Source organism: Emys orbicularis, chromosome 7, assembly GCF_028017835.1.
Source record: "Emys orbicularis isolate rEmyOrb1 chromosome 7, rEmyOrb1.hap1, whole genome shotgun sequence".
Lineage (NCBI taxonomy): Eukaryota > Metazoa > Chordata > Testudines > Emydidae > Emys > Emys orbicularis.
The window spans coordinates 4,084,764-4,112,042 of record NC_088689.1 but is presented as its reverse complement, the minus strand read 5'-3'; the positions used below and the strand labels follow the sequence as shown (position 1 = coordinate 4,112,042).

The 27,279-nt window shown below is 49.7% G+C and overlaps 1 protein-coding gene across 1 annotated transcript in view; it reads right to left on the bottom strand.

Annotated features, from left to right (window-relative positions):
- The window catches only part of TRIM8 (tripartite motif containing 8), a 54,202-nt gene extending 48,766 nt beyond the window's left edge, over nt 1-5,436 (bottom strand). The window contains exon 1 of the mRNA XM_065407190.1: nt 2,899-5,436. Within this exon, the coding sequence (XP_065263262.1) occupies nt 2,899-3,468 (570 nt within the window). The 5' untranslated portion in view covers nt 3,469-5,436. The remainder of the gene's footprint in view (nt 1-2,898) is intronic.
- Between the last annotated feature and the right edge of the window lie 21,843 nt (nt 5,437-27,279).

Sequence of the window (27,279 nt, the reverse complement as noted above, 5' to 3'; positions counted from 1 at the left end):
AACCTCAATATTTGGCCTAATCTATGTAAGGAATGTATCGGGTCCCCATTACAACATCAGAGCACTTCACAATCTTCAGTGCATGGCCCTGTAGGGGGGACCAGTGCCGCCATCCCCATTGCACAGAGGAGAAACTGAGGCACACAGGGGCTAAGTGACTCCCCTAAGGTCACACAAGAAGTCTGTGGCAGAACAGGGAATCAAACCCAGGTCTCGAGTCTCAACTAGTTCCCTAACCTCTGGCCCATCTTTCCTGAATAGTAAAGGTTTGCAGTGAGGCTGAAGTGTATTCCTTGACTGGCTGTAGCTTTGCACCCTGCAGTTTAGCCAGGAAACCCCCGGAAGGGGCTGATGCCGAGCCAGCAGAAGGGATCCTTCGAGCAGCAACACATTTTAAAAGTGGGCGTGGATGAGATCCAAGTCTGCTGGGAACGCACCCGGAAAATTCCTTGGCGCTGCGCAGCGGACCACCCCATTGCGTGGGTTTCCCAGCCCGGCCAGCCACTCCCGACTCTGGGATGAAGGTATCTTTTCTACTTTTCCCAGAGAGGATGAATTAACAGAAGCAAACAAACGCTTCTCACAAGCCTGGCTGAGTCTTTGCCCTTCCTCAGGGTGGGTGTCGAGGGGGGGAACCACTAGCAGCTCCATGCAAGCCTTGGCTTTCCCAAAAAAACCCGGAGGGGGAAAAACCACTTTCGTGTGAGCTCACACTGGGTCCTCTCTGCAGAGCATCCCTCTTCCCCCCCCCAGCCTGGCCATCCAACTGGAAAGTAATTATGTTGCGCTTTTTATTTATTACAGTGTGGTTTTTTTTAATTGCTAAACGGTGACTCATCTTGGCAGCATTAAAATACACAGGAAATCATCCCCATTTCACAGCAATCACCATTTGATTCACTGTTAAATATTTATTCCGCGCACTCTGGCGCTGGGAGGAAGCGAGGGCCCCACTGCCCTGAAGCAGTTGTGCGGGAGACAGCAGAACAGAAGAGGAGAGGCCTCGGGAGCCAGCCCAAGGAAGACAGCAACGCTGGGATGGGTTGATGGCCTCCGCGCTTGTTAGCTGTCCCCAGTCTCCGCAGCTAAAGGCAGGGACTAGACCCCAGTATTAGGGCAGGAAGGACTCCACCAGGCCACGCTGTCAAACAAGTCTCAACGTACAAAACCCCCTATTATTCCAGTTCTGGGCACGAGCTCGCGAAACCCCAGTGGTCTGTGCTCCTCCCAGGATGGGCACGGGTCCCACCCGTCCCCACCACAAACTCTTCATTGTTCAGCCAAATGTCAGCCTAAGTGCCCACAGGCAGAAAAGCTGGCGCATTAGCCCACTGCACCCCCATGCTGCCCTCTCCCCAGGGCTTTTGGAGAAGGCCAAGCACTGGTGACACCACCCCCAGCTGCTCAAGTTCCTACCCCTGCCTCACCCCTCCTCCTCAACACGCACCTCCAAGGGGTTTCAAACATCACCAGAGGAGGGAGACTCTGGTGGAGCCCGGGGGCGGTGGGAAGAGAGAGGAGAGGCTGATTTGACCCGGACAAGCCATACCAAGGGAGGGATGCATTGTAATCAAGGCATTGCTTGCCACCCCTGGGAGCAAGCTGCCTGAAACCAGATTTCAATGCAATTCAACCTACGAACCCATCTGATTTCCCTTCCACCCTCGCTTATTTGGAAAGCAAACAGGGCCTTCAGAAAAGGTTCTGGAAGCAAGTCCTCGGGCAAAGGGCCTCTCTTGGCTGATGTTTTGTTCTAAACCAGGATGATTTCATTCAGCGTTCATTCGCTGCAACAAATGGCCCACGGAGGGGATCACTCAGATCCTTTACGTTATAACCACATACCCATAATTAGCTGCCTCACCAAGTTACCCATATCCTCTTTGTTAATTAGTCTGCAAAGCAGTTGGAAGGTTTCAAGTCCTATTGTCACCAGTGGGTGACAAATGACTTCAAAAGATCCCCATCAAATGCCTCACTGCTTCCTCTCCTCCACCTCCACTCCATTGTCTGAATAACCCCTTGAAAGCGGAAAACACATACCCCATCCCAGTGATTTTATCACCCACCCCTGTTTGGAACGCACTTTCCCCCACCCCCATGATGCCTTTCCAGCTGAGCTTGAAATTAACGTCTGCTTTAGTACTTTTGTAGCCACCCTAGTCCACAGGATATGAGACACAGTAGGTAGGTTGGTCCAGTCAAAGATATTACCTCACCTACTTTGTGTCTCTCATGTCTGCTTTTGTTTACTTCCCCATTTCTACCCCAGCACCACTAAGGAGCTAGGAACAGGACATTGCATCAAATGGCAGCTGCAGAACCATCAGGGAGGAGGAGTGCAAGGAGTTATTTTGTGTAGGTCCTACATAAACACTGGGCCTTTTCAACAAACAAATAAAAAGATTCTCAATGGCACAACAGAGGATTAAAGATGAGGTAGATCGGGGAATAGGTGGCAAATTCCTCCCCTAATGATTTTAAAGCAGATGGAATTTGGGGAGTGGGTGTCAGATTTGACTGTGCCCACTTGAGTCTGGAATCTTCCCAACTGAGTAAAAGCCCTTGATCAAAAAGAATCGCCGGGGGGGCTAGGTAAAGGTTCAGATAGGCAAATACGCAGGGGAAGTGATTATTCGCTTCCATCCCCCACTCAAATTGGAAGAGATCTATGAAGTCCCTTTGCCTTGCCCCACTGGCCAGTCCCAGGTCGGTTCCAATGACACATTATTTTTAAGGACTTTGACCATCTCTTTGCGACTGGAATCTCCTCGGGGCAGGGACTTACTTGCCTTTGCTCGTCTCTTGGACAGCACCATGCATGCCACGGGCGCGCTGCAACCAGCACAACCGTCTCAGAGAAAGAGACAAAAAGGGACAACCGCGGGGTCCACTTACCCTGATCTCGTTACGCCGGATTTCCACGTCACACACCGAATGGCCCTGGTGGGCCCCGCTGTAGTAGCAGCAGAATTGGCACACGGCGACCTGCTCCGCTTCACAGTGGTACAGTCGGTAGGCGTTGTGTTGGGGGCAGCTCCAGGCCCGGACGTCGTCCGCCTCCACCAGGAGGTGCCCCCGGGCCGTGGAGGGCTGCTGTAGGTGCGTCTGCACGTGAGATTGACAGCAGGGGGCCTCGCACCTCAGACAGATCTTTTGGGCGGGCAGCGGGGGGCCCCTGCGGCAGAAGACGCAGTGCAAGACCGAGGGGGTCTTCTCCAGGTTGAGGGAGTTGAACTTTTCCACAATGTTGGTCAGTTTCAAGTTCTTCTCCAGGTTGGGTTTCTGGTTGTAGGCCTGATTGCATTCCGGACAGCGCACTAACCCAGTCTCTTTGGCCCACGCCTCCCCTATGCAGCCCCTGCAGAAATTGTGCTTACAAGGAAGTTGAACGGGTTCCACAAAGACATGCAGGCAAATGGGACATATAAGTTCCTCTTCGAAACAGTTCTTCCAATTTTCAGCCATTTCTACGGATAGATTTATAATCTCTCTCTTACAATTTCAGTTTGATCTACAGATGCAGCTGGAGATTGGGCTTTTCCCCCTGCAGTGGGAAGTCTGCCGGAAAACTGCTATTGAAAAATAAAAATAATAAAAAATAAAAACTACAGTATATCCTAAAATTCAAAGTAAAATAACCCACAGAGCAGAGTTCTACGAAACTCAAACACTAATAAAATGTATATATATGATTTGATTAAGGGCCAGTGTCAGTTGAAAAAAAACACAGAAGCTTTCAGGGTTTAAAGCCCACAATTTTAACAACTCTTAGGAGCAGTTTTGTTTCTTTTGATTCCGGAAGGTGAATCAAAACTTACTGAAAGTTGGGGGGAAAAAATCCATACAAAATCCAGTAGCAGAGTCCAAGTTCTATAAAAACCTCCTAAATTTAGAACTCCGGATTTGATTTTTCTTGTCTTCGGTTTGCAACTGACATTCAATATTTTAAAGGGACTTTTGTCCACCAACCCGGTCAGAAGCCCAAGAGAACAGACTGTCTCCGATTTTTTTTTTCCCCTTTCCTTTTCTCCCTGAGGGGAGCTAGGAATTAGTCTTATAACAAAACAAAACAAAAATCAGAGTTAAGATCCAAATGGAAGATTAAAAAACAATGAAACAACTAACTGGATTCTTTCAACTGCCCCAAAGATTTTCTTCTAACCCAGCTGAGCAGCAAAAAAAATTCTGTCGGTCGCTTTGGAATAGTGAGATCTTGGACGGAAGAATACAGTGGGAAGATGGGTCAATCATTCAGATGAAATTCCAGCCCAGAGCCAAAGGAACCCTCCCTGTCCCTTCCTCCTTTCACAGACAGGAATGAGAACGAAAGAAGAAGAAAAAAGGTTTGGGAAAGAGGGGAAAAAAAGGCCCATGAAACAAAAATCAACCTGTGCTCTAAATTCTCACTAGGGAACAGGTTTAGAAAATGAAAATCTTGTTTCAGGATCTGGAGAGATTCTGATTCAAGGTAAAAACATCCAAAAGTAGAAATAATAAAACAAAACAGAAGCTCAATATTTGGGAGAGAGCTGGGTCGCTGGTAGGAAAACAAGCATGCCTTGATCAAACTGAAAAGGAATTTCTCAACTGCTAATGAAGAGCCCTTCCCCCTCCTTTTCCTTCTCTTCTCTGTTTTCTCTCTGACATGAAAGCTATTTCTCCTTTCAGATCCAGCCTGCAAAAAGGGGGTGAGAGGGAGAAGCTGAAAGAAGACTGCTGAAATGTACAATTCCAGCAGGATCTAGTCAATTCTCAGCCATTTTGAGTTGCCTCTCTCAGTTTGGATTTTAAAAAGAGTGCCACAAGAGAAAGAAGGGTAGATTAAAAAAAAAAAGTACTAAACACAATAAAAAAGAATCGATCTGGTAGACGGCCCCCCCTGTAAAGTATGCGCCTGATGTGTCAGGTTAAGGAGGGGAAACTCCAAATCGAGTCTGTACAGCAGCAGCTGCTGTTGTCTTTTGGCTTTATCATCAGATCAAAAAAAAAAAGCCAACACGCTCATCACGGCCACCTCCAGCCATCTTGGTTTTCTTTTTCTTTTCTTTTTAAATAATCTCTTTAATAAAAATAGACGTCTCTTCTTTTCCTCCCTACGCCCCCAGAATCATACAAAAATAATCTGGCAGCACAATGGTTTCAAGGCTCTCTCTTCTCTCCCCCCGGAGTCTTTGCCACACGCAGGGGGAGGTGGGGGGGAAATAAACCGACTCCCTACAAAATTAAAAGAAAAAGAACCCCCCCCCCACGAAACAGCCACAACCCAAGCGGGCTCGCCCCGATGTCACACGCACGCCGGGGGAAAGGCGACCGGGGCAGCGGCTCCCCTAGGCTGGGCCATACAGAAGGAATAAGGACTCCTGACAGCTACGGAGCCATAGTCAATGGGCAGCTCCAGAAACAGGCTGTCACATCCCAGGTGCAGAGGGGGGGATGCGTGTCGGGGGGGGGGCAGCCCAGAGCAGGAGAAGCGACCCCCACAGCGCACTATAAATCCTCAAGGGGGTGCGGGGACCCCAAAGTCCTCGGGATTGGGGGGGGCTCAGCCAGGGAAGCGGCTCCCCGGGGGGGGGGCGATGGAGGCGGCAGGGAGGGGGGGGTCCGGGTCCTCTTCGGGCTGTCGCTGCGCAGGGGGGCGGCCCGATCCCCCCGCCCCGAGCGGGCTCCCCTGGGGCCGCGGCGCCTTGTTCGCCGCCGGCGAGTGACAACCCGGGGAGCGCGGGGGGATCCGGTCCGGAGGGTGCCGCGGCCGCCGCCGACTCCTCCTCGCCCGCTGCTGCCGCCGCTGCTGCTGCCTCCCCCCGCCCGTGGCCGCGCCGCCGCCGTCTCACGCCGGGGCTGAGCCGCCGCTGCAGCCTCTAGCCCGGGCCCCGCCCCGCCGGCCCACGTGACCGCCACAATTCGATACATTGAAACGCCGCCGCGTTCGGCCTCCTGCCTTAAAGCGGCCGCGCCTGGGCGGCAGAAGTGGCGGGGGAGGGGGGCCCACCGATCTCCACCTCCCCCACGCCTGCGACCCTCACCGCACCCCTGGCAGGGTTAGGGCTGTGACCGTGGCACTCAGGACCCCCAGGCCTGGGTCCCGCAGCGGTACCAAGACAGCCGCTGCCCCAAAGAGCTTCCGATCCTTGGCAGGAGAGGATGGGGGCAGTAGGGTGACCAGATGAGAGGAAGAAAATATCGGGACACATGGGGTGCGCCATGAAATATCAGGACAAATTGCGTCCCGACTAAACATCAGTCGGGACGTGGGACAAACGCCTAAATATCGGGACAGTCCCAATTTTATCGGGACGTCTGGTCACCGGGGGGAGGGGACCTGCAAGAAACAACCAGGCCCCACTGGTTAGCGCGAGAGGCCGAGCACGCAAGGCAGCAAAGTCTGTCAACGTGCACTCGGAGGCTCGCTGCTGCAGGCGGTGTAGAGACACCCTTAGACACGTAATTCCCATTGAAATCGACGTCAGGTAGGTGCCTAAATACCTTTGGGGAGCTGGGCCTCACAATCTTTAATATATTTACCCTCACAACACCCCTGTGCAATAGGGAAACGCTATCATCCCCATTTTACAGATGGGAGACTGAGGCACAGAGCAGCTAAGGCCTAAGCACCAGACCATGTTGTGTGCGACCAAAGCTCTCCAGGAAAATAGGTGGTTTTTCTAGCTGCCCGTCCTGCAAACTCAGCCTGAGATCTGAGAGACAGATTAACGCATTGCCAACAATACAGATCCTGGAGCTAGGACATTGTAGGGATGTGTGCACTGGTTTTAGGGGTGTTGGTTTTTAAGCATAGCAGAGTCTTACAGATTTGCATACAACCTTGTAAAGGCCTCCACGTTTTCTGCACCCTATGAGAAAAGCAGTCTAAGTACGGCCAACCCCAAGTGTTCCAAAATCATGAGTCACCCCCCCAAAAAAAAGACTATGAGATTGGCTTCAAAATCATGAGACTGAAACCAAAAATAATGAAGTTTGGTTACTTTGAGCTACTTTGAGCTACACTCGGGTCATGTTTTTGAAGCCCAGACCTTACCCTTTTAAAAATATGAATAGTCACATGAATCGGGGAGCTGGGGCTTTAAGAAAAAAAACCCAACCAAATACCATGAGAGTCGGGATAAAATTGTGAAAGTGGGCAACACTATAAGTGTCCCTGGAGCCAAATTCTTTTTGGAATTAAATGCTCACCCCAGTTTTTAGGCGTGATTCTTATTTCTTTCCTCAGTGAAGATAAATGATTTAGAAATATTTCCAGCTTTACTCACCAGTGCTGATCACAGTGAGCTGACTTGTACTTCACCGCACTCTGCGTTTAGCATCATTGTGGCTCGGGATTTGGTGAAACTCCTTTCATTCGGGCCAGTCCATGGGCTTGTCAAACCCAAAGGGCTGGGGAGCGCTGAACTTTGGCAGTTTTCTTTTCCTGTTATTGATCCTGCTCCAGAAGGAGTTTATCTCGGACACCGTCATGTGCCAGTGGCAAAGAATCCTAGAGAGCATCACTTTCTTCCAACACGGAACATGGACCTTTATTAGAATAAGCAACGCAATGCTAACCCTAAAGCTCCTTGGTTTCTCTCTGCTTTACTGTAGAGCTCTGCCTAGAAGCTCCCCGAGCCTCAGTGCTGCCTGGCGGATTGCTACAGATTTAAAGAAACAATACCCATAACGTCACCGTTTCGTTAATTCTTTTGACCATGAGCAACGCAGACTAGAATCCGGATCTCTCTCTCTCTCCCGATGCTGCGTTGGTTCTGCAAGGAGAAGAGGCGTATAAAGCAGGTGCTCAGAGGCTACAGTGGTGAAGACCAAAGTACTGAGGAAGAGAGAAGTAGTAAGCACTCATTTTACTCATGAAAGTGAGCCGATCTGACTCTGAACACACACGGGCAGCAGGTCAGGTGAGAAAGGAGGAGCCGATAGTCACTTGCTTTTAAACTGGGGCCCAACAGGCTCTGTATGGCCTGTCCTCACCAGGGTTCATAACCACATTTGAAAGGGTTGGTGGTGGCTTGCATCCATGCAATGGTTTCAAACACAGCTGAAGTAGCACCTAGCAAGCTGGAGGGTGAGAAGCGCCATTAGTGGTTTACAGCAATTGTTCCCAAGCACCTCCAGGTACTGATTCCACAGGCCTCGGAGCCTGTAGCTGGCCCGTTCCTGCCTTAATAGTTGGGCCCTGATGTGCTACTGCATCTGACTCAGCTGCCCCCACCCTCGGGCTCAGGGGAGCTGAGTCGGCTCCGAACAGCAGTCACGATTTCGCAGCCAGCCAGGTTAGAGAGCGCACAGCAGACCAGGAAGCAGCTGCTGACAATCTATAGAGACCTTCACACCATTTTACAGACTACAACCTATGGCACCTTGCCTCAGGAGAGCTGCTCCGTGTAACCGACATCAGGATCTGAATGCTGCCATCTCTAGGGTGGAGGGCAGCAGCTAACTGGTGAAAAATAAGAATAGACTTCAGTTAAAGACAGAGCCAAGTCCTGACCCACACAAACAGGGGGTGAGGAATCAAGTTGTTAGCCTGGCAAATGAGTACAATCGGGGTCAGCCTTACACACAATCTGAACGCAAGTATCAGAGGGGTAGCCGTGTTAGTCTGAATCTGTAAAAAGCAACAGAGGGTCCTGTGGCACCTTTAAGACTAACAGAAGTATTGGAAGCATAAGCTTTCGTGGGTAAGAACCTCACTTCTTCAGATGCAAGTGTCCCAGGACAGCTCACCTAGGGCCTGTGTCCCTATCATGCTGTGATACCAGCGTGGGATGGAGAACCTCATCTCCAGCCACACAGGGGAGCAATTCGTAGACTGATCCAGCCCTTCCAGCAGCTGGTTCTAGCTTGGGGTCTTGCGAACTGCAAGACTGGCTGTGGGTACCAAAAACTCATGGGCCAATCCAGCTCCCAGTGAGCATTTTTCCCTAGGGTCAGGATGGGGCCATTATTTTGTGTCCAGACATTATAGCTGTGTTTTGAACAATTTATGTTTTGCCCACACGGTCTCTTTAAACCCAAAATTCCCACCTGTGTTGTTTTGTTTTGTTTTGTTTTTCATTCTCTTGGAGATTGGGCAATTCTTCTTTTCCCTTGGAAGAGAACATAGGGGTGTGCCTGTTATCACATCTCTCCTGCCAATCTCCTTATCAGCAGCTGCTTTCGCAGGAGGAGGGGGGTTGTATATCCGACTCCTGCTGAATGTGCTAGGGTGTTGGAAGCAAAATATGTTTCCAATGTAAACACATTTCCCATAAGGAGAACTGAAAAGGCAGAACTCAAGAGTGGCTTAAAAACAGAACATTTAGATTAAAAAACCACGTAGTGCTTTCTGCCGAATCAAGATACCACTGTAATGCATGTTAACAGAAGGAAGCACTACCTTGTGGTTAAATCCCAGGACTGGGAGTCAGGACTCCTGACTCACTGTGTGATCTTAGGTTAGTCACGTGACCTCTCCGTGCCTCTCTTTGCCCATCTGTAAAATGGGGATACCAGTGATTTACCTCTCAGTGGGTTGTGAGATTTAATTTGTCACTGTTTGTAAAAATGCTTTGAGCTCCTCAGAGAGAGGAAACTAGAGCCTGGCAAAGCATAGTACGCTCATTATTACAGTGCACTGCGAGCTTCTTTAGCATCACAAAACACAGCCATCAGGCTGGCAGATGGCCCAGCACAATATAAATACAACCGGACCACAGTGCTCATCTGCCCCGACGGACGTGGAATTCAATCCAGTGGCAGTGCGGGATGTGAAATCTTCTGCCTTTGCTAACTTTGGAAGTGCCTGCAAGTCACTGCAACCCAATGGGTGGTTGGTGCCCCTTGTGCTGTGCATGAATCCAATCTCTAGCAGACAGGAGTCTCTGCATCACATAAGCCACCAATGCCCCTGGCCCCGTTGATGGCAATTTGGGCTCAGAGGACAAGCACTGAATGAACCCTGCAGACTGACCTCTCTTTACACCTCTAGAAATGGTCACGCCAGAATGGGCAGCACGGTCACTGCCACCCTACCTGGTCTGTGGATAAACAGGAGACGCTGGTCCCCAGCACTGTCAAACTGGCACAATTTCCAAATTCACTGAATTCAGCTGACCGGTTAAACCCTTGCCCAAGACTTACAGGGTCCGTCTACACTTGCAGCTGGGAGTGGGCCTCCCAGTGCGGGTCAATAGGCTCGCGCTGTGCTCAAAACATCAGCTTGGGCTAGCCACCCAAGTCCAAACCCACCCAAGCCCCTGAGAGAAGGCTAGCCTGGGACGCTGTGGCCATACTGATGTTTTTAGCATGTTCGCTCGAGCAGAGCTAGCGTGTGTCAGTCTGGGGGTGGGGGGGCTGCAACCCATGCTTCCAGCTGCTGTGTAGACACCCCAAAGATCCACACCATCCACACCTCTTTTTTAGCTGGGTTAAGTAAATACGATTTGTAATCTAGTAATACCTCCCATCCAAGGATCTCAAAGCACTTTGCACATATCAATGAAGCAGGTAATTATTCCTGTTTTACAGATGAGGAAAATGAAACCCAGCGAGTCTGGCCGGCATTTTCAAGAGCAGTCCCTGCTTTTGTGTACCTGGCTTGCGACACCTGATTTCCAGAATGGCTGAGCGCTCACACCTCCCATTGAAACCAGTGGCTCAATCCCTCTGCAAAATCCAGCCCGAAGTGCCCACCTGAAAATCAGTGACCCCTCTGGAAACTTGGCTTTAGCGGAGTTTCCCAAGGTCAGGGAGGATCAAATCCGACCTGCCTGACCCCCAGTCATGTGCCTGAACCACAAGACCAACTTTCCTCTTTAAGCAGAGTCTATTTGGGCAGCAAAGAGACTCGGGCTCCATGAGCCGTAGTTTAAGCTGTACTTGAGTTCAGTCATTCGTGAATGAAATTGGTTTGCTGGGTTCTTTCCACACTTCCCCATTTCATAACTTTATGTAAAACTTCGGTGCGGTTGTGTGAGAGCCAGCGAGCAGGGGCTAAAACCCAGTCAGGACGTACCTCTGTGGGCCTGAGACAAACAGCCTGTTTCCGTCCCGAAGAGGAGCCCCAGGAGCCCCAGACACAGAGTAACAGCCCCGAAGATTTGTATGCACCGCGAGGTTCCGAGAACCCAGCTCATGGTTAGTCAGAAGAGTCTCACTATTTGCCTAGCAAATAACGACCTGCAGAAGAGCTCTGTGTAGCTCAAAGGCTTGTCTCTCTCGGCACCAGAAGTTGGTCCAATAAAAGATATTACCTCACCCACCTTCTCTCTCGAATATCCTGGGACCCACCCAGCTACACCACCGCTGCATACATATTTACCTAGCAGTCATTCATGCTACAGCTCTACCCTAATGCAAACTCTCTCCTGCTTCCCACCCAGGCTCGTTAAAAAAGGGAATGAGTGAGGGTGGTTGGGAATTTTTTTCAGGTAAATCAGGAGGGGATTGAGTGGAAAGGCAAGGTGAGGAAACCCAGCTTGGATGGTCCCCGAATGGGAGTCACTAGAAATGGCAGAGTCAATCCAAGCAGCTGCTCATGACGTTCATGCCCTTCCCTGGTGGAAATCTGAAGTAAAGGATGATGCTGTCCTTAAGGAGGGACCTATGAACATGCTGAAGAATAGCTGGGACTTTCCCGTGGTGTGCACCCACCCCCACTCTTTATGTTCCTCCCCAAAGAGCTCTCTGCCCTAAGCTCCCCGCACCTCAATGCAGCTCTCAACGGGCAGATCTGGTGCTCTCCTTACCCTTGTAAATACCGATCCCCCTTGGACGGCTCTCACCATTGTCAACTTTCTAATCCCAGGAAACCAAACACCCTTCCCCGCCTCCTGCCCCACCCCTTCCCTGATGCCCCGCCCCTTCTCCAAGGCCCTGCCCCCCACTCACTCCATCCCTCCTCCCTCCATCGCTCACTCTCCCCCACCCTCTCTCACTTTCACTTGGCTGGAGCAGGGGGTTCAGGTGCGAGATGGGGTGCGGGCTCTGGAATGGGGATGAGGGGTTTGGGGTGCAGGAGGGGGCTCTGGGCTGGAGCTGAGGGGTTCGGAGTGTAGGAGCAGGCTCAGGGCTGGGGCGCAGGAGGAGGTATGGGGAAGGGGCAGGGGGTTGGGGTGCAAGCTCTGGGAGGGAGTTAGAGTGCAGGAGGGGGTTCTGATCTGGGACCGGGGGTTGGGGTACAGGAGGGGGTTTGGGGTGCAGAAAGGAGTGCAGGGTCTGGGAGGGAGTTTGGATGTGGGAGGGAGCTTGGGGCAGGGAGTTGGAATGCGGGAGAGGGTGAGGGGTGCAGGCTCTGGGAGGGTGTTTGGGTGCAGGAGGGAGCTCAGGGCTGGGGCAGGGAGTTGGAATGCGGGAGGGGGTGAGGGGTGCAGGCTCTGGGAGGGTGTTTGGGTGCAGGAGGGAGCTCAGGGCTGGGGCAGGGAGTTGGGGTGCGGGAGGGGGTGAGGAGTGCAAGCTCCAGCCGGGCAGCACTTATTTCAGTTGGCAGCACAGCAGATCTAAGGCAGGCTCCCTGCATGCCCTGGCTCCACGTGGCTCCCAGAAGCAGCTGGCATGTCCGGCCCAGTTCCTAGGTGCAGGGGCGGCCAGGCGGCTCTGTGCCCACAGGCGCCACCCCTGCAGCTCCCTTTGGCCACAGTTACCGGCCAATGGGAGCTGCGGAGCCAGAGCTCGGGGCGGGGGTAGCGCGCGGAGCTTCCCTGATCGCCCCTGCGGCTAGGGGCCTCAGGGACATGCCAGCTGCTTCCGGGAGCTGCGCAGACCCAGGGCAGGCAGGGAGCCTGCCTTAGCCCCCCTGCATCGCTGATCTTTTTGACCAGGCGTTCCAGTCGAAAACCGGATGCCTGGCAACCCTAGGCTAGGCCCGAGGTTTGAGAAGGAGCTGCAGCACGTAAGACTTTTGCACCAGTTCCCCTGATGAGCAGCAAGAAAACAAACATTGATGGATTTCTGACTGTGCTACGAGACACGCTCCAACATGCATGTATTTGCTTTGCCGAGGCTATTGAAACAGGCAGGCACACTCCTTGAGCACACAGAAGACACATTATCCAGAAGGCCCAGCTGGGACCGTGACCTAGCAAGAGCTCACCACGAACTAGTAAATCTAGTTGCAGCAGAAAACCAGATAAAGTGGGTTGCAGTTGAATTGGCATCGTTCTAACAAGCCCGGCACACATTTAACATCTGCGTTCTGGGAAGCTCTGGTGCGCAACGAAGCTAGTCTATGGGCAGACTCTATTAGGCCTTGTGTTGGGTGTGGCCCCCTAACGATCTCTTACCCTGTCTTAAATGAAGGGCGTGTTCACATATCAGTTTGAACAAGATTTTGTCTCCACCCACGACAAGGATTCACCCAGTCAGGAGCAGCGCAAGCACTCTAAAGGTGGGGGGCCACAGGTGAAAATCAGTGACCCCTCTGGAAACCTCCTAGAGCCCAAACTGTGGCCCTATCCCCTGTTCCGGCACCCCTGCACCCAGTTCATACCAATATCTTTAAATACGAGGACAGATTCTTGGCCCTCTGCCACTCAGGCACTATAGAAACAGGTTACAAACCATGTTGGAGCATAGAATCATAGGACTGGAAGGGACCTCGAGAGGTCGTCTAGTCCAGTCCCTGCACTCATGGCAGGACTAAGTATTATCTAGACCATTCCTGACAGGTGTTTGTCTAACCTGCTCTTAAAAATCCCCAATGATGGAGATTCCACAACCTCCCTAGGCAATTTATTCCAGTGCTTAACCACCCTGACAGTTGGGAAGTTTTTCCTAATGTCCAACCTAAACCGGCCTTGATGCAATTTAAGCCCATTGCTTCTTGTCCTATCCTCAGAGGTAAAGAAGAACAATTTTTCTCCCTCCTCCTTGTAACAACCTTTTATGTACTTGAAAACTGTTATCATGTCCTCTGTCAGTCTTCTCTTTTCCAGACTAAACAAGCCCAATTTTTTCAATCTTCCATCATGGGTCATGTTTTCTAGACCTTTAATCATTTTTGTTGCTCTTCTCTGGACTTTGACCAATTTGTCCACATCTTTCCTGAAATGTGGTGTCCAGAACTGGACACAATACTCCAGTTGAGGCCTAATCAGTGCGGAGTAGAGTGGAAGAATTACTTCTCGTGTCTTGCTTACAACACTCCTGCTAATACAGCCCAGAACCATGTTCACTTTTTTTTTTTTTTTTTTTTTTTTGCAACAGTGTTACACTGTTGACTCATATTTAGCTTGTGATCCACTATGACCCCCAGATCCCTTTCCACACTGTTCCTTCCTAGGCAGTCATTTCCCATTTTGTATGTGTGCAACAGATTGTTCCTTCCGAAGTGGAATACTGTGCATTTGTCCTGATTGAATTTCATCCTATTTACTTCAGACCATTTCTCCAGTTTGTCCAGATCATTTTGAATTTTAATCCTATCCTCCAAAGCGCTTGCAACCCCTCCCAGCTTGGTATCGGCCCCAAACTTTATAAGTGTACCCTCTATGCCATTATCTAAATCATTGATGAAGATATTGAACAGAACTGATCCCTGCGGGCCCCCACTCGTTATGCCCTTCCAGCATGACTGTGAACCACTGATAACTACTCTCTGGGAATGATTTTCCAACCAGTTATGCACCCACCTTATAGTAGCTCTATCTAGGTTGTATTTCCCTAGTTTGTTTATGAGAAGGTCATGAGAGACAGTATCAGAAGCCTTACTAAAGTCAAGATATACCACATCTACTGCTTCCCCCCTATCCACAAGGCTTGGTACCCTGTCAAAGAAAGCTATCAGGTTGGTTTGACACGATTTGTTCTTGACAAATCCATGCTGACTGTTACTTATCACCTCATTATCTTAAAATGTTTGAAAATTGATTTCTTAATTATTTGCTCCATTATCTTTCCGGATACAGAAGTTAAGCTGACTGGTGTGTAATTCCCCAGGTTGTCCTTATTTCCCTTTTTATAGATGGGCACTAGATTTGCCCTTTTCCAGTCTTCTGGAATGTCTCCCGTCTTCTATGACTTTTCAAAGATAATTGCTAATGGCTCAGATTATCCTCAGTCAGCTCCTTGAATATTCTAGGATGCATTTAATCAGGCCCTGGTGATTTGAAGACATCTAACTTGTCTAAGTAATTTTTGACTTGTTCTTTTCCTATTTTAGACTCTGATCCTACCTCATTTTCATTGGCATTCACTATGTTAGACGTCCAATCGCCACCAACCTTCTTGGTGAAAACTGAAACAAAGAAGTCATTAAGCACCTCTGCCATTTCCACATTTTCTGTTATCGTCTTTCCCCCTCATTGAGTAGCGGGCCTACTCTGTCCTTGGTCTTCCCCTTGCTTCGAATGTATTTGTAGAATGTTTTCTTGTTACCCTTTATGTCCCTAGCTAGTTTGATCTCGTTTTGTGCTTTGGCCTTTCTAATTTTGTCCCTACATACTTGTGTTATTTGTTTATATTCTTCCTTTGCAATTTGACCAAGTTTCCACTTTTTGTAGGACTTTTTTTGAGTTTTAGATCATTGAAGATCTCTTGGTTAAGCCAGGGTGGTCTCTTGCCATACTTCCTATCTTTCCTACACAGTGGGATAGTTTGCTCTTGTGCCCTTAATAATGTCTCTTTGAAAAACTGCCAACTGTCTTCAATTGTTTTTCCCCTTAGGCTTGCTTCCCATGGGATTTTACCTACCAACTCCCTGAGTTTGCTAAAGTCGCCTTCTTGAAATCCATTGTCTTTATTGTGCTGTTCTCCCTCCTATCATTCCTGAGAATCATGAACTTGACCATTTCATGATCACTCTCACCCAAGCTGCCTTCCACTTTCAAATTCTCAACCAGTTCCTCCCTATTTGTCAAAATCAAATCTAGAACAGCCTCCCCCCTAATAGCTTTCTCCGCCTTCTGAAATAAAAAATTGTCTCAATACATTCCAAGAACTTGTTGGATAATCTGTGCCCTGCTGTGTTATTTTCCCAGCAGATGTCTGGTTGGTTGAAGTCCCCCATCACCACCAAGTCCTGTGCTTTGGATGATTTTGTTAGTTGTTTAAAAAAAGCCTCATCCACCTCTTCTTCCTGGCTAGGTGGTCTGTAGTAGACCCCTACAATGACATTACCCTTGTTTTTTACCCCTTTTATCCTTACCCAGAGACTTTCAACAAGTCTGTCTCTTATTTCCATCTCAACCTCAGTCCAAGTGTGTACATTTTTAATATATAAGGCAACACCTCCTCCCTTTTTTCCCCTGCCTGTGCTTCCTGAGCAAGCGATATCCTTCTATACCAATATTCCAGTCATGTGTGTTATCCCACCTAGTCTCTGTGATGCCAACTATGTCATAGTTGTGTTTATTTACTAGCATTTCGACTTCTTCCTGCTTATTCCCCATACTTCTTGCATTAATATACAGACATCTAAGATACTGATTGGATTCCCCCTCTCCCCCCCACAAGTTCTGTCTTGTCTCTCCCTTATTTCTGCTATAACAGCCCATGCTCCCCCCAGATTCTGACCCTTCTCCCAGGTCTCCATGTTTTTGACTTAGCTGTGGGCTTTGGTCACCTGCCCCAGTCGAACCTACGTTAAAGCCTTCCTCACAAGGTTAGCCAGTCTGTAGCCAAATATGCTCTTCCCCTTCCTCGATAGGTGGACCCCATCTCTGTTTAGCAGTCCTTCTTCCTGGAACAGCATCCTGTGGTCAAGGAAGCCAAAGCCCTCCTGGCGACACCATGCTCGCAGCCAAGCATTCACCTCCAGGATGGTTCCAGAGGAACGTGTTCTACTTACAAAACCCATAGGACCATTCCAGGATTTCATTGGAGGGCTCTTACCCAAGAACTGACCAGGCCTGAAGCTGCTGAGATCTCACTGCTTGAGAGCCGGGGCTGAAAGGCATTGTAGAAAGGGAGAGTGCACTTGTTATTATTATGACAGATAGCAACTGCCATTCAGAATCTCATCGCTGGGCATCTGAAGAGGGTGTTAACTCCCCTTTGCAATGACAGATACCAACTGCCAGTTAGAATTTCATTGCTGGGTATCTGAAGAGGGTGTTAACTCTCCTTTGCCATGATGGCTACAAAAAAATTGACAACGATTAGGCAGTGAGATGCAGGGCCGGCTCCAGACACCAGCTTACCAAGCAGGTGCTTGGGGCAGCTACTTCGGAGAGGGGCGGCACGTCCAGCTGTTCGGCGGCAATTCGGCGGACGGTCCCTCACTCCTGCTCGGAGCGAAGGCCCTCCCGCCGAATTGCCGCCGCAGATCGCGATCGCGGCTTTTTTGTTTTGTTTTGTTTTATTTTGTTTGGCTGCTTGGGGCGGCCAAAACCCTGGAGCCGGTCCTGGTGAGATGGCTCAGACCACTGCCTGTCATGCTGACCAATATTGTCTCATTGATTCCTTGTGCTCCCCCCTTCTGTCTGTCTATATCCATCTGTTGTCTCCTACTTTGATTATAAATTCCTTAGTGCAGGGACTGTCTTTTTGTTCTGTGTTTGTACAGTGCCTAGCACAATGGGGTCCTGGCCCTTGATCGGCGTAATCACGAGTAGAAGTAGAGAAGTTATTTTCCCTCTGCATTTGGCACCAGTGTGATCGCTGCTGGAATAATATGTGCCTTCTAGCGTTCACAATTCAAGAAGGATGTTGATCAATTGGAGAGGGTTCAGAGAAGAGCCAGGAGAATGATTAAAGGATTAGAAAACATGCCTTACAGTGATAGACTCAAGGAGCTCAATCTATTTAGCTTAACAAGGAGACGGTTAAGGGGTGACTCGGTCACCATCTGTAAATACCGTCATGGGGAACAAATATTGGATAATGGGCTCTTCATTCTAACAGAGAAAGGTAGAACACAATCCAATGGCTAGAAGTTGAAGTTAGACAAATTCAGACTGGAATTAAATAAGATGTAAACTTTTAACAGTGAAAGTAATTAATCATTGGAACAATTTACCAAGGGTTGTGGTGGATTCTCCATCACTGGCAGTTTTTAAATCAAGATGGGATGTTTTTTGAAAAGTTCTGCTCTAGGAATTATTTGGGGGAAGTTCTCTGGCCTGTTATGCAGGAGATCAGGCTGGATTATCACAGTGGTCCCTTCTGGCCTTGGAATCTCTGAAGCTACAACTTGGAATCCTGTGCGTTATGGTAACACAAATAATTCATAACAACAATGTTAGGATTCTAGCACACACCTGGTACACTAGCAAAGTGTCGGGAGGCTGACTGGCTGAGCCGGCTACCACGTGTTCCGGCTGTAAGCTCTGTCACCTCGCCCCTCTTTGCAGCCAAAATCTACACCTGGAAGGGGATGCTGGAGGATGCTTAGTTAAGAATTCCTCTGGACTGAGTGTTGAAGTTTTTGTTCTGTATGTTAAAAACACATCTGAACATATACACCCCATTTCAGCTGAGGCAAAGCAGATGACCTGACTACTTGGGATTAGTAAGGGCCTGATTTTTACCCCAGCTTCCATTTCTGAGGGTGCAAAATTACACCCAGAAACAACTGTGCCTTCATTGTTGCGGACACAACTGTAATAATAATACTTGTTTGTACGTTCGCTAGGGTAGCGAGACTGTCGTCTTTGTTACTTGTCTGTACAGCGCCTGATACAACAGGGCCTTGATCCTTGACTGGGGACCCTCTCACGGCTATTAAACAGCCCCTTAGCCCAAGCCCTGCAAGGCCGAGTCACTCAGCAGGCACGGACCAGCCATGGGTTTTTAATAGAAATCATAAGAAGCAGAGGGTAGAAGCAACCCCGAGCCAGCTAGAATTTCATCACTATTGAATAGGCTCCGTCTTTGGATCAGGAGCTCCGCCCCCTACTCCATACATACCAGTCAGGCTGTTTAAAGGGCCATTAATACAGATCACGATAGGGCTCCGTGTCAGGATTTCACAGCCTTGCTCATACCATACGGCACTCGCTACCTATACTCCGTGGACACCGTTCCCTGAGACTCCTCTGTGCCACTCCCTCTAGCACGTCCAAGAAGGAGCCACAAGTATTGACGCATGGGTTCCTGGCACTTGGGGTAGCTGGTGACTGAGTAAAGATCAGAAACGGACAAGAGGGCGCAGGCTCACCTCTGTGGTGTATTGAAAATTCTGTTAAAATTGTCGACTGACACTTTAAATTGCAGGGGGTTTTCCTGGTCCTGCTTGCAGTCTAGGTGGCTCTGTACGGATGTGTGCAATTCGGACCTAGCAGCAATCACTCTGCAGAGAACCAGTCTAGAATAAGGAAGGGTGAGTTGTGTCACTCCATTTTTAGGGAGCAGCCTGCTTTCTCTCTCTCTGTTTTTCGGTTCTTGTGTGTTATCGTTCCGAATACTAAGATATAAAGTCATGTTACATTACAACTTCCAGCAAGAGTATTTTGTTTTTATCTAACTTCTTTGTGTGTGGGCCTGTGAACCAAACAACTTCCTGGCAGAAAACTGCTGTGATCCCTTAAGAGGTCATGCCCCAACAGCACAGAGTTGCTGCTCTGTGTGTGGTACATCATTTGCCTTTAGCATTAGAATGCAGTAAAACAAGGTGTGGCTGCAACCAGGCTCCTTTGTACTGAGAACTTTTCAGTGCACACGCTGTGCAGAGTTTGGCTTCGTCTACAGGTGGATGAGACCCTGTAAGAAAACCCATGATAGTACAGGAAAGGATGTTAGCAATGCAGTAGATCGCGCTCGTCCCTCTGAATGCAACATGGTATTAAGGGGCACTGCGGTTCTGCCATCTAGATAGTACTTAAAGCCAAAGTTCTGAGACTTTGCTTTCATTACAGTTTTGGGGTTTTTTTTGTGCAAAAGTAAGGGTAACGCCCAAGTGTGCTGGCCAAATGTTAGCTCCAGTATTGCCTTCCTGCGCACCTTAAATTTAGCCCTGCTGTTTGACTTGGATATGGTATTTTTCACTTCTTGTCCTGAACGCCTGCATAATGTTGCTTTGTGGTATTAAACAGCTGCCATGTACCACCTCAGAGGTGGCTGCATTCCAGTGATGGGTGACATGATCCCTCTCTAGTACCTTTACTTACTTCTCAGGGTGGTGTGAGACTTAATTAAGGTCTCTAAAGTTCTTTGAGCTCCTTGGATGATTTTTGTTTTATTTTAAAGGGAGCAGGCCGACTGAAAGAACCTGTCTATTTAAACAGTGGAAAGTAATTTCTTGTACAGCACTAGAAGCCTGGGGCTGTCCTCCTCCTCCTGGATTTTACAAGCTTTCTTAAGACTCAGATCTGTGGGAGCTGGGCAGGGTGGAGGGTGCTGTGTCACAGGCTCTGTCAGCCAGACAAATTATTAATAAGGAAAACCTCCCCTTGGAAAAGCTCAGCTCAAAACTATTCATGACTCTTGCTTCTATATAAACTCCTGCACTCCCTGGCAATCGTGAGTGACAGCCGACCGGCTCCACCCTGGAAACGGCACAAGTCACTCCCTGGCAATCCCCACTGTGTCCGGAGGGCATGGGGCTGCGTCAGTGGCTTGCAGAAGAAAATGCTCAACTTTGCTTCGAGCTTTGCAAGTGCAGGGCGTTCATTCTGGGGGAGGGGAACCTACATGGAGGGCTTGTAAAAGTGGCAGGCGAATAGCACAGGCGTAAGGCAAGTGCTGAGCAAGCGTCTTCCACGCAGGTCTGCCAACGCTGACCGGCCTAGCCCGTCCTTGGCACAGCTCTGCACGTGCATTTCAGCTTCGGCCTGCAGCCCCTCCCACTAGTCCTTAGGAAGTTCTACCAAACACATCAACCTTGACACGCAGCCTCACTGTTGTTCCAGTCCTGGGCCTCCCGCTCTGTAACACAGATCAGTCCACTGCGGTTTTGTCTTGGGGCCACTCCTCTCTCCAGCTCTTCCTATGCCCCACTCCCCCGACACACAGCAACCCTGCTATCTAATACAACTTTCAAGAGTGCGCTGCTTTAAATGTGTAAGGCTGTAAGCACCTAGATCCTGTGTGTCACCTTATAAATACCTACGGTGAGGCACAGACAAACAGGCCGTGGCAGCATCCGTGTGTGTGGTTCATTCTTCCATTAGCAGACTGCAATCATGTTGATTTTAAAACAGGAACAGTTGGTGCTAAGTCATTAAATATGTGCTTTGACCCATGTTATATTTTAGACCGGTAACAAAAGTGTTAATTATCTCAGCGTGTATGAACAAGGAATAAACTGGAGTCTATGAAATCTGCTGCTTTCTTATTGGCTACAAGTGCTGCAGACAAAAAAAAAATCGTCATTGTTTCAACAAATGTTCTAGCCTGCGCCTGCTGTGTTTGTGTAGTTAGTCTGAAGACACAGCTCTGTGTACAACAGCAACTTGAGAGTGGGGGCTGCAGCTTCTGGAAGCTTTGATCAGTCTCACACGTCAGAAAAAATATTTGCGTGTGTAATACAAGCAAAATATTTTTGTAAGGAAATTCAAGCGGGTCGTTGTCATTCTTCAACCACACAACACGGCCCTTCCTTGGATTTTTATATGAAGAAGTGGCTTGTTCTTTCTTACTGCTCCCACCTAGACACCACTGTAAGCTGTGTTCACAGCTCCGCGCCCACGGGCTGTGATCTTATCATAGCTCGTAGAGATGGACCGGACCCAGAACTGAGAGGAGAGAGCTCAGAAAAGAAAAGAACCCAGCACGCAGCAGGAAGTGGTGCGCATGATTTGGGGGCAGGGGCGCTCTGCCCTCTGATTCAGTATTAAATCCAGTATCCCATCATGGTGCTAGGGGGTGCTAAGCTGCTACAGAGGCTATCTTTGGGCAAGAGTCCCAATGTAACCATAGGCATGTCACTTAGCCGCTCAGTGCCTCAGTTTCCCCATCTGCAGAAAGAGGACATTAGCAGCTCCCAGACTCCCATGGGATGCTGTAGAGCCGAATGTATTACCCTTTGTAGAGTGCTTTGTGAGCCTGAGTTAGAACACGCTGCAGGAATGCAGAATTAATTGGTAACAAATCAGCGTCCACCTGGGCATTCATGTGGCACACTTGGAACGTCCCAGCAGCAGTGGGAACCAACTCTGATCCTGCTCAAAGGGGATGTGGACACAGAGCTGGGAGTGAGGGTGGGATTCGCAGCTCCAGGAGACACTCTAGCAGCAGGGGCTAACTGCACCGAGCACGTACCTGTCCGAGACTCTAGGTGTGTACTCAGGATGACTAGCTCGCAGTGCCACGGCTACGCTCTGTTGTTAGCAAGCTGGCTCCATCATAGCTAGCGCCAGTATTTCTCCTCAAGCTGGGAATCACACCCCCAGCTCCAAGTGTAGATGCACTGTAAAGCACTGGCACCCATCCACTTGAACTAAAGGAGAATCCCCGTGTGCTAGCAACAGTATAGGGCCATGACACATGGGACAGCTGTTTTGATTCCACCCAGTGGGAATACATACACAGTAGTAAATACACACACACACACACACACACACACACACACACACACACACACACACACAGAGCTACGAGGATGATCCCAAATGAAGTTGTGACTCACAGGATTTAGAGGCTGGGGCTCAAGAGGCTAACACAATAGTCTCATTCCTGAGAGGCAGCCCGCAGCTGTGCTCTCTAATGTCTTGACATTCTGGGTCTGTCTACACAGAAGAGAGCCGGTCCAGGGTTCCAGTCCACACAGGTCTAGATTGCCTTCCCTCGCCGCCCCCTTGGGAGCAGGGAGACTACAAATAGCAACCTATGAAATGGCGCAAACAGAAGCCAAAAATGACCCCACCCTGCAATCGTTAAATAGCTTTTAAGGCTATAAGAGACTATGAGGATCACCTAGTCTGAGCTCTGCTTAACACAGGCCAGAGAGCCTCACCCAGTAATTGCTGCTTCAAGCCCAGACCTTCTGCTTGCGCATGTAGCAGGTCTCTTAAAAAGGCACCTACACCATTGCAGTGTAGACGTTCTGGCTGCAGCCCCCGAGCTCTGGGACCCTGCTCGGGGTCCTAGAAGGACTTAAAATCTTCCAGTGATGAAGAATCCACCCCACCCTTACGTCAGTCTGGCAGCTTTGCTGGAAGAGAAGCTTTAGCCAAACCCCAGAGGCTAGGCTCAATACAGGGGGAAACGGGTGAAATCTTCTGGCCTGTGATACACAGGACGTCAGTATTCGATCAGACAGTCCCTTCCGGCCTTAAAAGCTGTCCCGACGGTTAATTACCCTCACTGTTAACATAAGAATAACATTAGAAAAGCTTTAAAAACAAACAGACAACTCAATTTGTTCACTGAACTTGAAGGCTTTCGTACGTTTAATTGCTGGTAACTCTTCTTACTGGGGCTTCCTGGCCAGCTGAATTAGAATTCCCCTCTCGCCTGCCATTCCTTTCCCAAACCCAATGGAGCAAGGACTAGAAAGGATGGAAAGGGGTAATCTGTGCCTGGGAGCCTCTAAAACGTCATGGCTCCATGTGTGGAACGCAAAGCACTTTACAATCATTTGGAGTGGTAGCCGCGTTAGTCTGTATCAGCAAAAACAACGAGGAGTCCTTGTGGCACCTTTGAGACTAACACATGTATTTGGGCTGTAGCCCACGAAAGCTTATGCCCAAATAAATTTGTTAGTCTCTAAGGTGCCACAAGGACTCCTCGTTGTTTTTACAATCGTTAACGGCCATTGCCGCACACAGGGAATCCGAGAGACGGAGATCGAGTTGCACATGGCAAGAACTCAGAGCCTTCCAACTAAACAAGTGCTCTCACCCTTTCCTTGCGGCCCCTCAGTTCCACACTCGATGCGCAGGGCGCTGCAGAAAAGGATGTGTTTAGACTAAACAGAGGTGTGGTTAGAGGCAGTAGGTCAGGGCGGCTTTGCTAGGCATGTGGCACTGCATGCACCAGGGGATATAACCCTAACCCTGGCTGCATGCAATAGGCCGTGCATCAGAGCTAGAGTGGTCACCGCACCTGTCTGCTTCCTAATTTCCCCAGCAGTGACAGATGATCTTAATGGCACCCAGCTCGCTGATAAATTGACCACTCTCATCTATGTACTGCTGCCCTGCCACTGGGAGCCACCTTGCCGCTTTCAGTTCTGATGGGGAGGGACCACCACAGAGATCAGAAAGGAATTCAGTCTCTATGGCCCTTTAAATCATTGGCTTCTCCGCTGAGGCTGCCAGTTACAGCTACTGGCTCTGGGAGGTATTGGATGCCTGCCCATTTCGAACTGATGGGAGTCCAGCAGCTTATTTCACTTACGGTCACAGGCCACCAAAATGCCCATCGGCCGGTAACAGCTTTCTTCACTAATGACCTATTTTGGAGTCCTAGCAGCAAAAGGTTCCACAGCCCAAGGCATCTCAATCCCCAAAACCAGCTTTTATGTGCTGTAAATGTCTCGGGCACTGTAGGAAAAAATTGCTTCACATCCAGGAAGCGAAGGTCGCTTTGTCACTCGGCATGCATGAAAATGCTGTTTCATGCTGTCTACAAAGAAGACTTGTGCCTGGTGGATCGCATTAAGAACTTGCCTCTGCTTCCCAAAGCTACTTGCGCTATATTTCATCAGCCCACAGAGGTACAGAGCCGGTATTTGCTATGTAGGGCCGCAGACCCTTATAATCTGATTGGAGAATGGAGCTGTTTGCAGAGATTTATTGAGTGACGGTTTATTAAAGTGACAGGTCCCTTCTCCACCACTGCCCAGGACGATGGTCACCGGCTCTGAGCAGAGGGTTCACTTTAGTTTGCCAGAAATCTACTCTTGTAAAAATCTGTGACCTTTTAAAAAAGGTTTATAACTAAACTAAACAGCCAGGGGCAAGGCTGAAAGCCTGACTCAGACCTGACTCCCCCGGTTAAACCCCCATTAAAGCCAAGTGGCTGGCTACTGTGGAACAAACTTCTCCCCCTGTGGTGAGTAATACAGTAAAGGCTTCAGCTGAAGTTTTAAGACTGGGTTGAAGGTTTATGGATTAAGTGAACTCACAGGGTGGCATGATCCAGGATTCAAATGGCTGCAGCCATAAATACGTCTGCTTAATGGCAGCCCCTGGAACATGCTATGAGAGAGTGTCATAGACTAGAAATGACTTAACACTTGTCACTTCATGGCCCCGGCCTGAGGGGGTATACACAGCTCTTCGTCCCTTACAAACCCCCCCCCCCGCCCCGCAACAATCACATAGACGTACACCATGTAGACACACAGGTCTACACATACATCATAGAGACACACAGAAGTACACCATACCGACACACACCACTCATGCTGACACACATATATAAACACAGTCACACACTTGACACACACACCACACAGACATACACCCCAGTCACACCCCAGTTACCTTCCACACAGACACACACCAACATACACCATACAGACACATACGTACACACACACACACACACACCATAGAGACACACATGCGTGTACACACCACTCTCCTATGATCACACACGCACACTCACACACCCCAATCTGTCTCTCACACTCCAATCGCACAGACACACACATGCACACACTACTCACCCTCATGCTCAATTGCACTAGTGCACAGACACGTGTAGGCCTTCCTGCTGGTGAAGGTTTGTGCCATGTACATGTGTGCTACACACACCGGACAATCTAGTGGGTTTCTCTCCAGCAGCCTCCCACCTGCCCTGGAGCCTGAGGCGCGGGTGGCTTTGCCCTTTTAAGAGCCAGCGCTGCCATTTGAAGGGACAGGCGCCCGTCCTTAATGATTAATAAAAGCCAACAATCCACCGGCTATCAACATCTAAACACACAAAGCGAGCCCCTCACCCCCCCTGTTCCCCCCCTAGCCCCGTCCCCACCGCTGGCTGGGTCCAGCGCCTGAGACAAATAAACCCCTTTGCAGCTAGGAGCCAGTGCAGACAATGGCTCTGATGCTGAACCATTTATGTCTGTATCATCCCCTCAGCAGCGCTTTGTCCTTGTGCAACGAGCAGGCCAGCGGGGCTTAGCAGGGCCCCCAACAGCCTTCCCCCTGGCCTGGCCCATCCTGGGGCACAAGGGGCCAGAGCCTTTCCTGGCCTAGCAAAGGGGTTGCTTTGGTTTGGTTTTAAATAGAGGCTGATGTGTTGACATGGTAGGAGGTCTTCCCCCCCCCAGAGTGACCAGATGTCCCGATTTTATAGGGACAGTCCCGATTTTTGGGTCTTTTTCTTATATAGGCTCCTATTACCCCCCACCCCCTGTCCTGATTTTTCACATTTGCTGCCTGGTCACCCTACCCCCCCCCCCCCCAAGCTTGGAGAAACAATCAAGGATGGACAGATGGATCCAGCGAGATAACCCCCTTGCCCCTCAGATTGAGCTAAAGCTCCAAGGGATGGTGTCAATTTCCCCTTGGCTGGTGAGGTTTCTTTCTATGCAAATGCCTGAGAGCAGAGCAGCTGCCCCGGTGGAGTGACTCATTTCCTGCTCTTGTGTCATGTTCTGGTCAGGCCAGTTTGGTGAGTCTTTGCTCATTTTCCCCAGCTCTCTGCTCCTCCTCCGAGACCGGGGGGGGGGTGTGCCTTCGCTCAGGCCCTGGCAGAAGGAGGCAGGAGTTTCAGGAAACTGCGTCAAAGCCACACACAGAAGAAGGAGGGGGGGAAAAGGACAATCAAGTGTGTTGTTGGGAGAGAGAGACAAGCTCAGACTCCTCCTCTTCCATGCACCTTCTGTTTCTCCAGGGGAGATGAGCCAACCCAGAGGCGCAATGGGGGAGCCCAAGGGGTAGGAGGACAAGAACAGGAAAAGTTCACTGCACTGGCTCCTGCAGAACACTAGAAAATCCAAAACTACCGATGTGACTCTCGAGCTATTTGTAACTCCACTCTCCCACAGTCCAGATATTTCACAGTAGTATTGTTGCTTGTCTACACTGGGATTTGGATGGTGTTTGCCAACGTGCGTCAGCAGCCCAGGATAGTCAAGCCAGCGTTCCTTTGACATGCGTTAAACTGGTCAAGTTAAAGCCTAGACCTCCAGCTTTAGCACCTGTTAAACTGGTTGAGTTGAGTGGTTCTTGCCACCGAGTCAGCACACAGCTATGGCCCATGTGACATCCTCAGGGCCATGCAGGTAGTATATATATTGTGTTAGGCCTTGGCTACACTGGCGGTGTACAGCGCTGCAACTTGCTGCGCTCAGGGGTGTGAAAAAACACCCCCCTGAGCGCAGTGAGTACAGCGCTGTAAAGCGCCAGTGTAATCAGAGCCTGCAGCGCTGCACGCTCACTCGCAGCACTGCAAGCTATTCCCCTCGGAGTACATACAGCGCTGCCGGCGCGACTACACTCACGCTTCACAGCGCTGCCATGG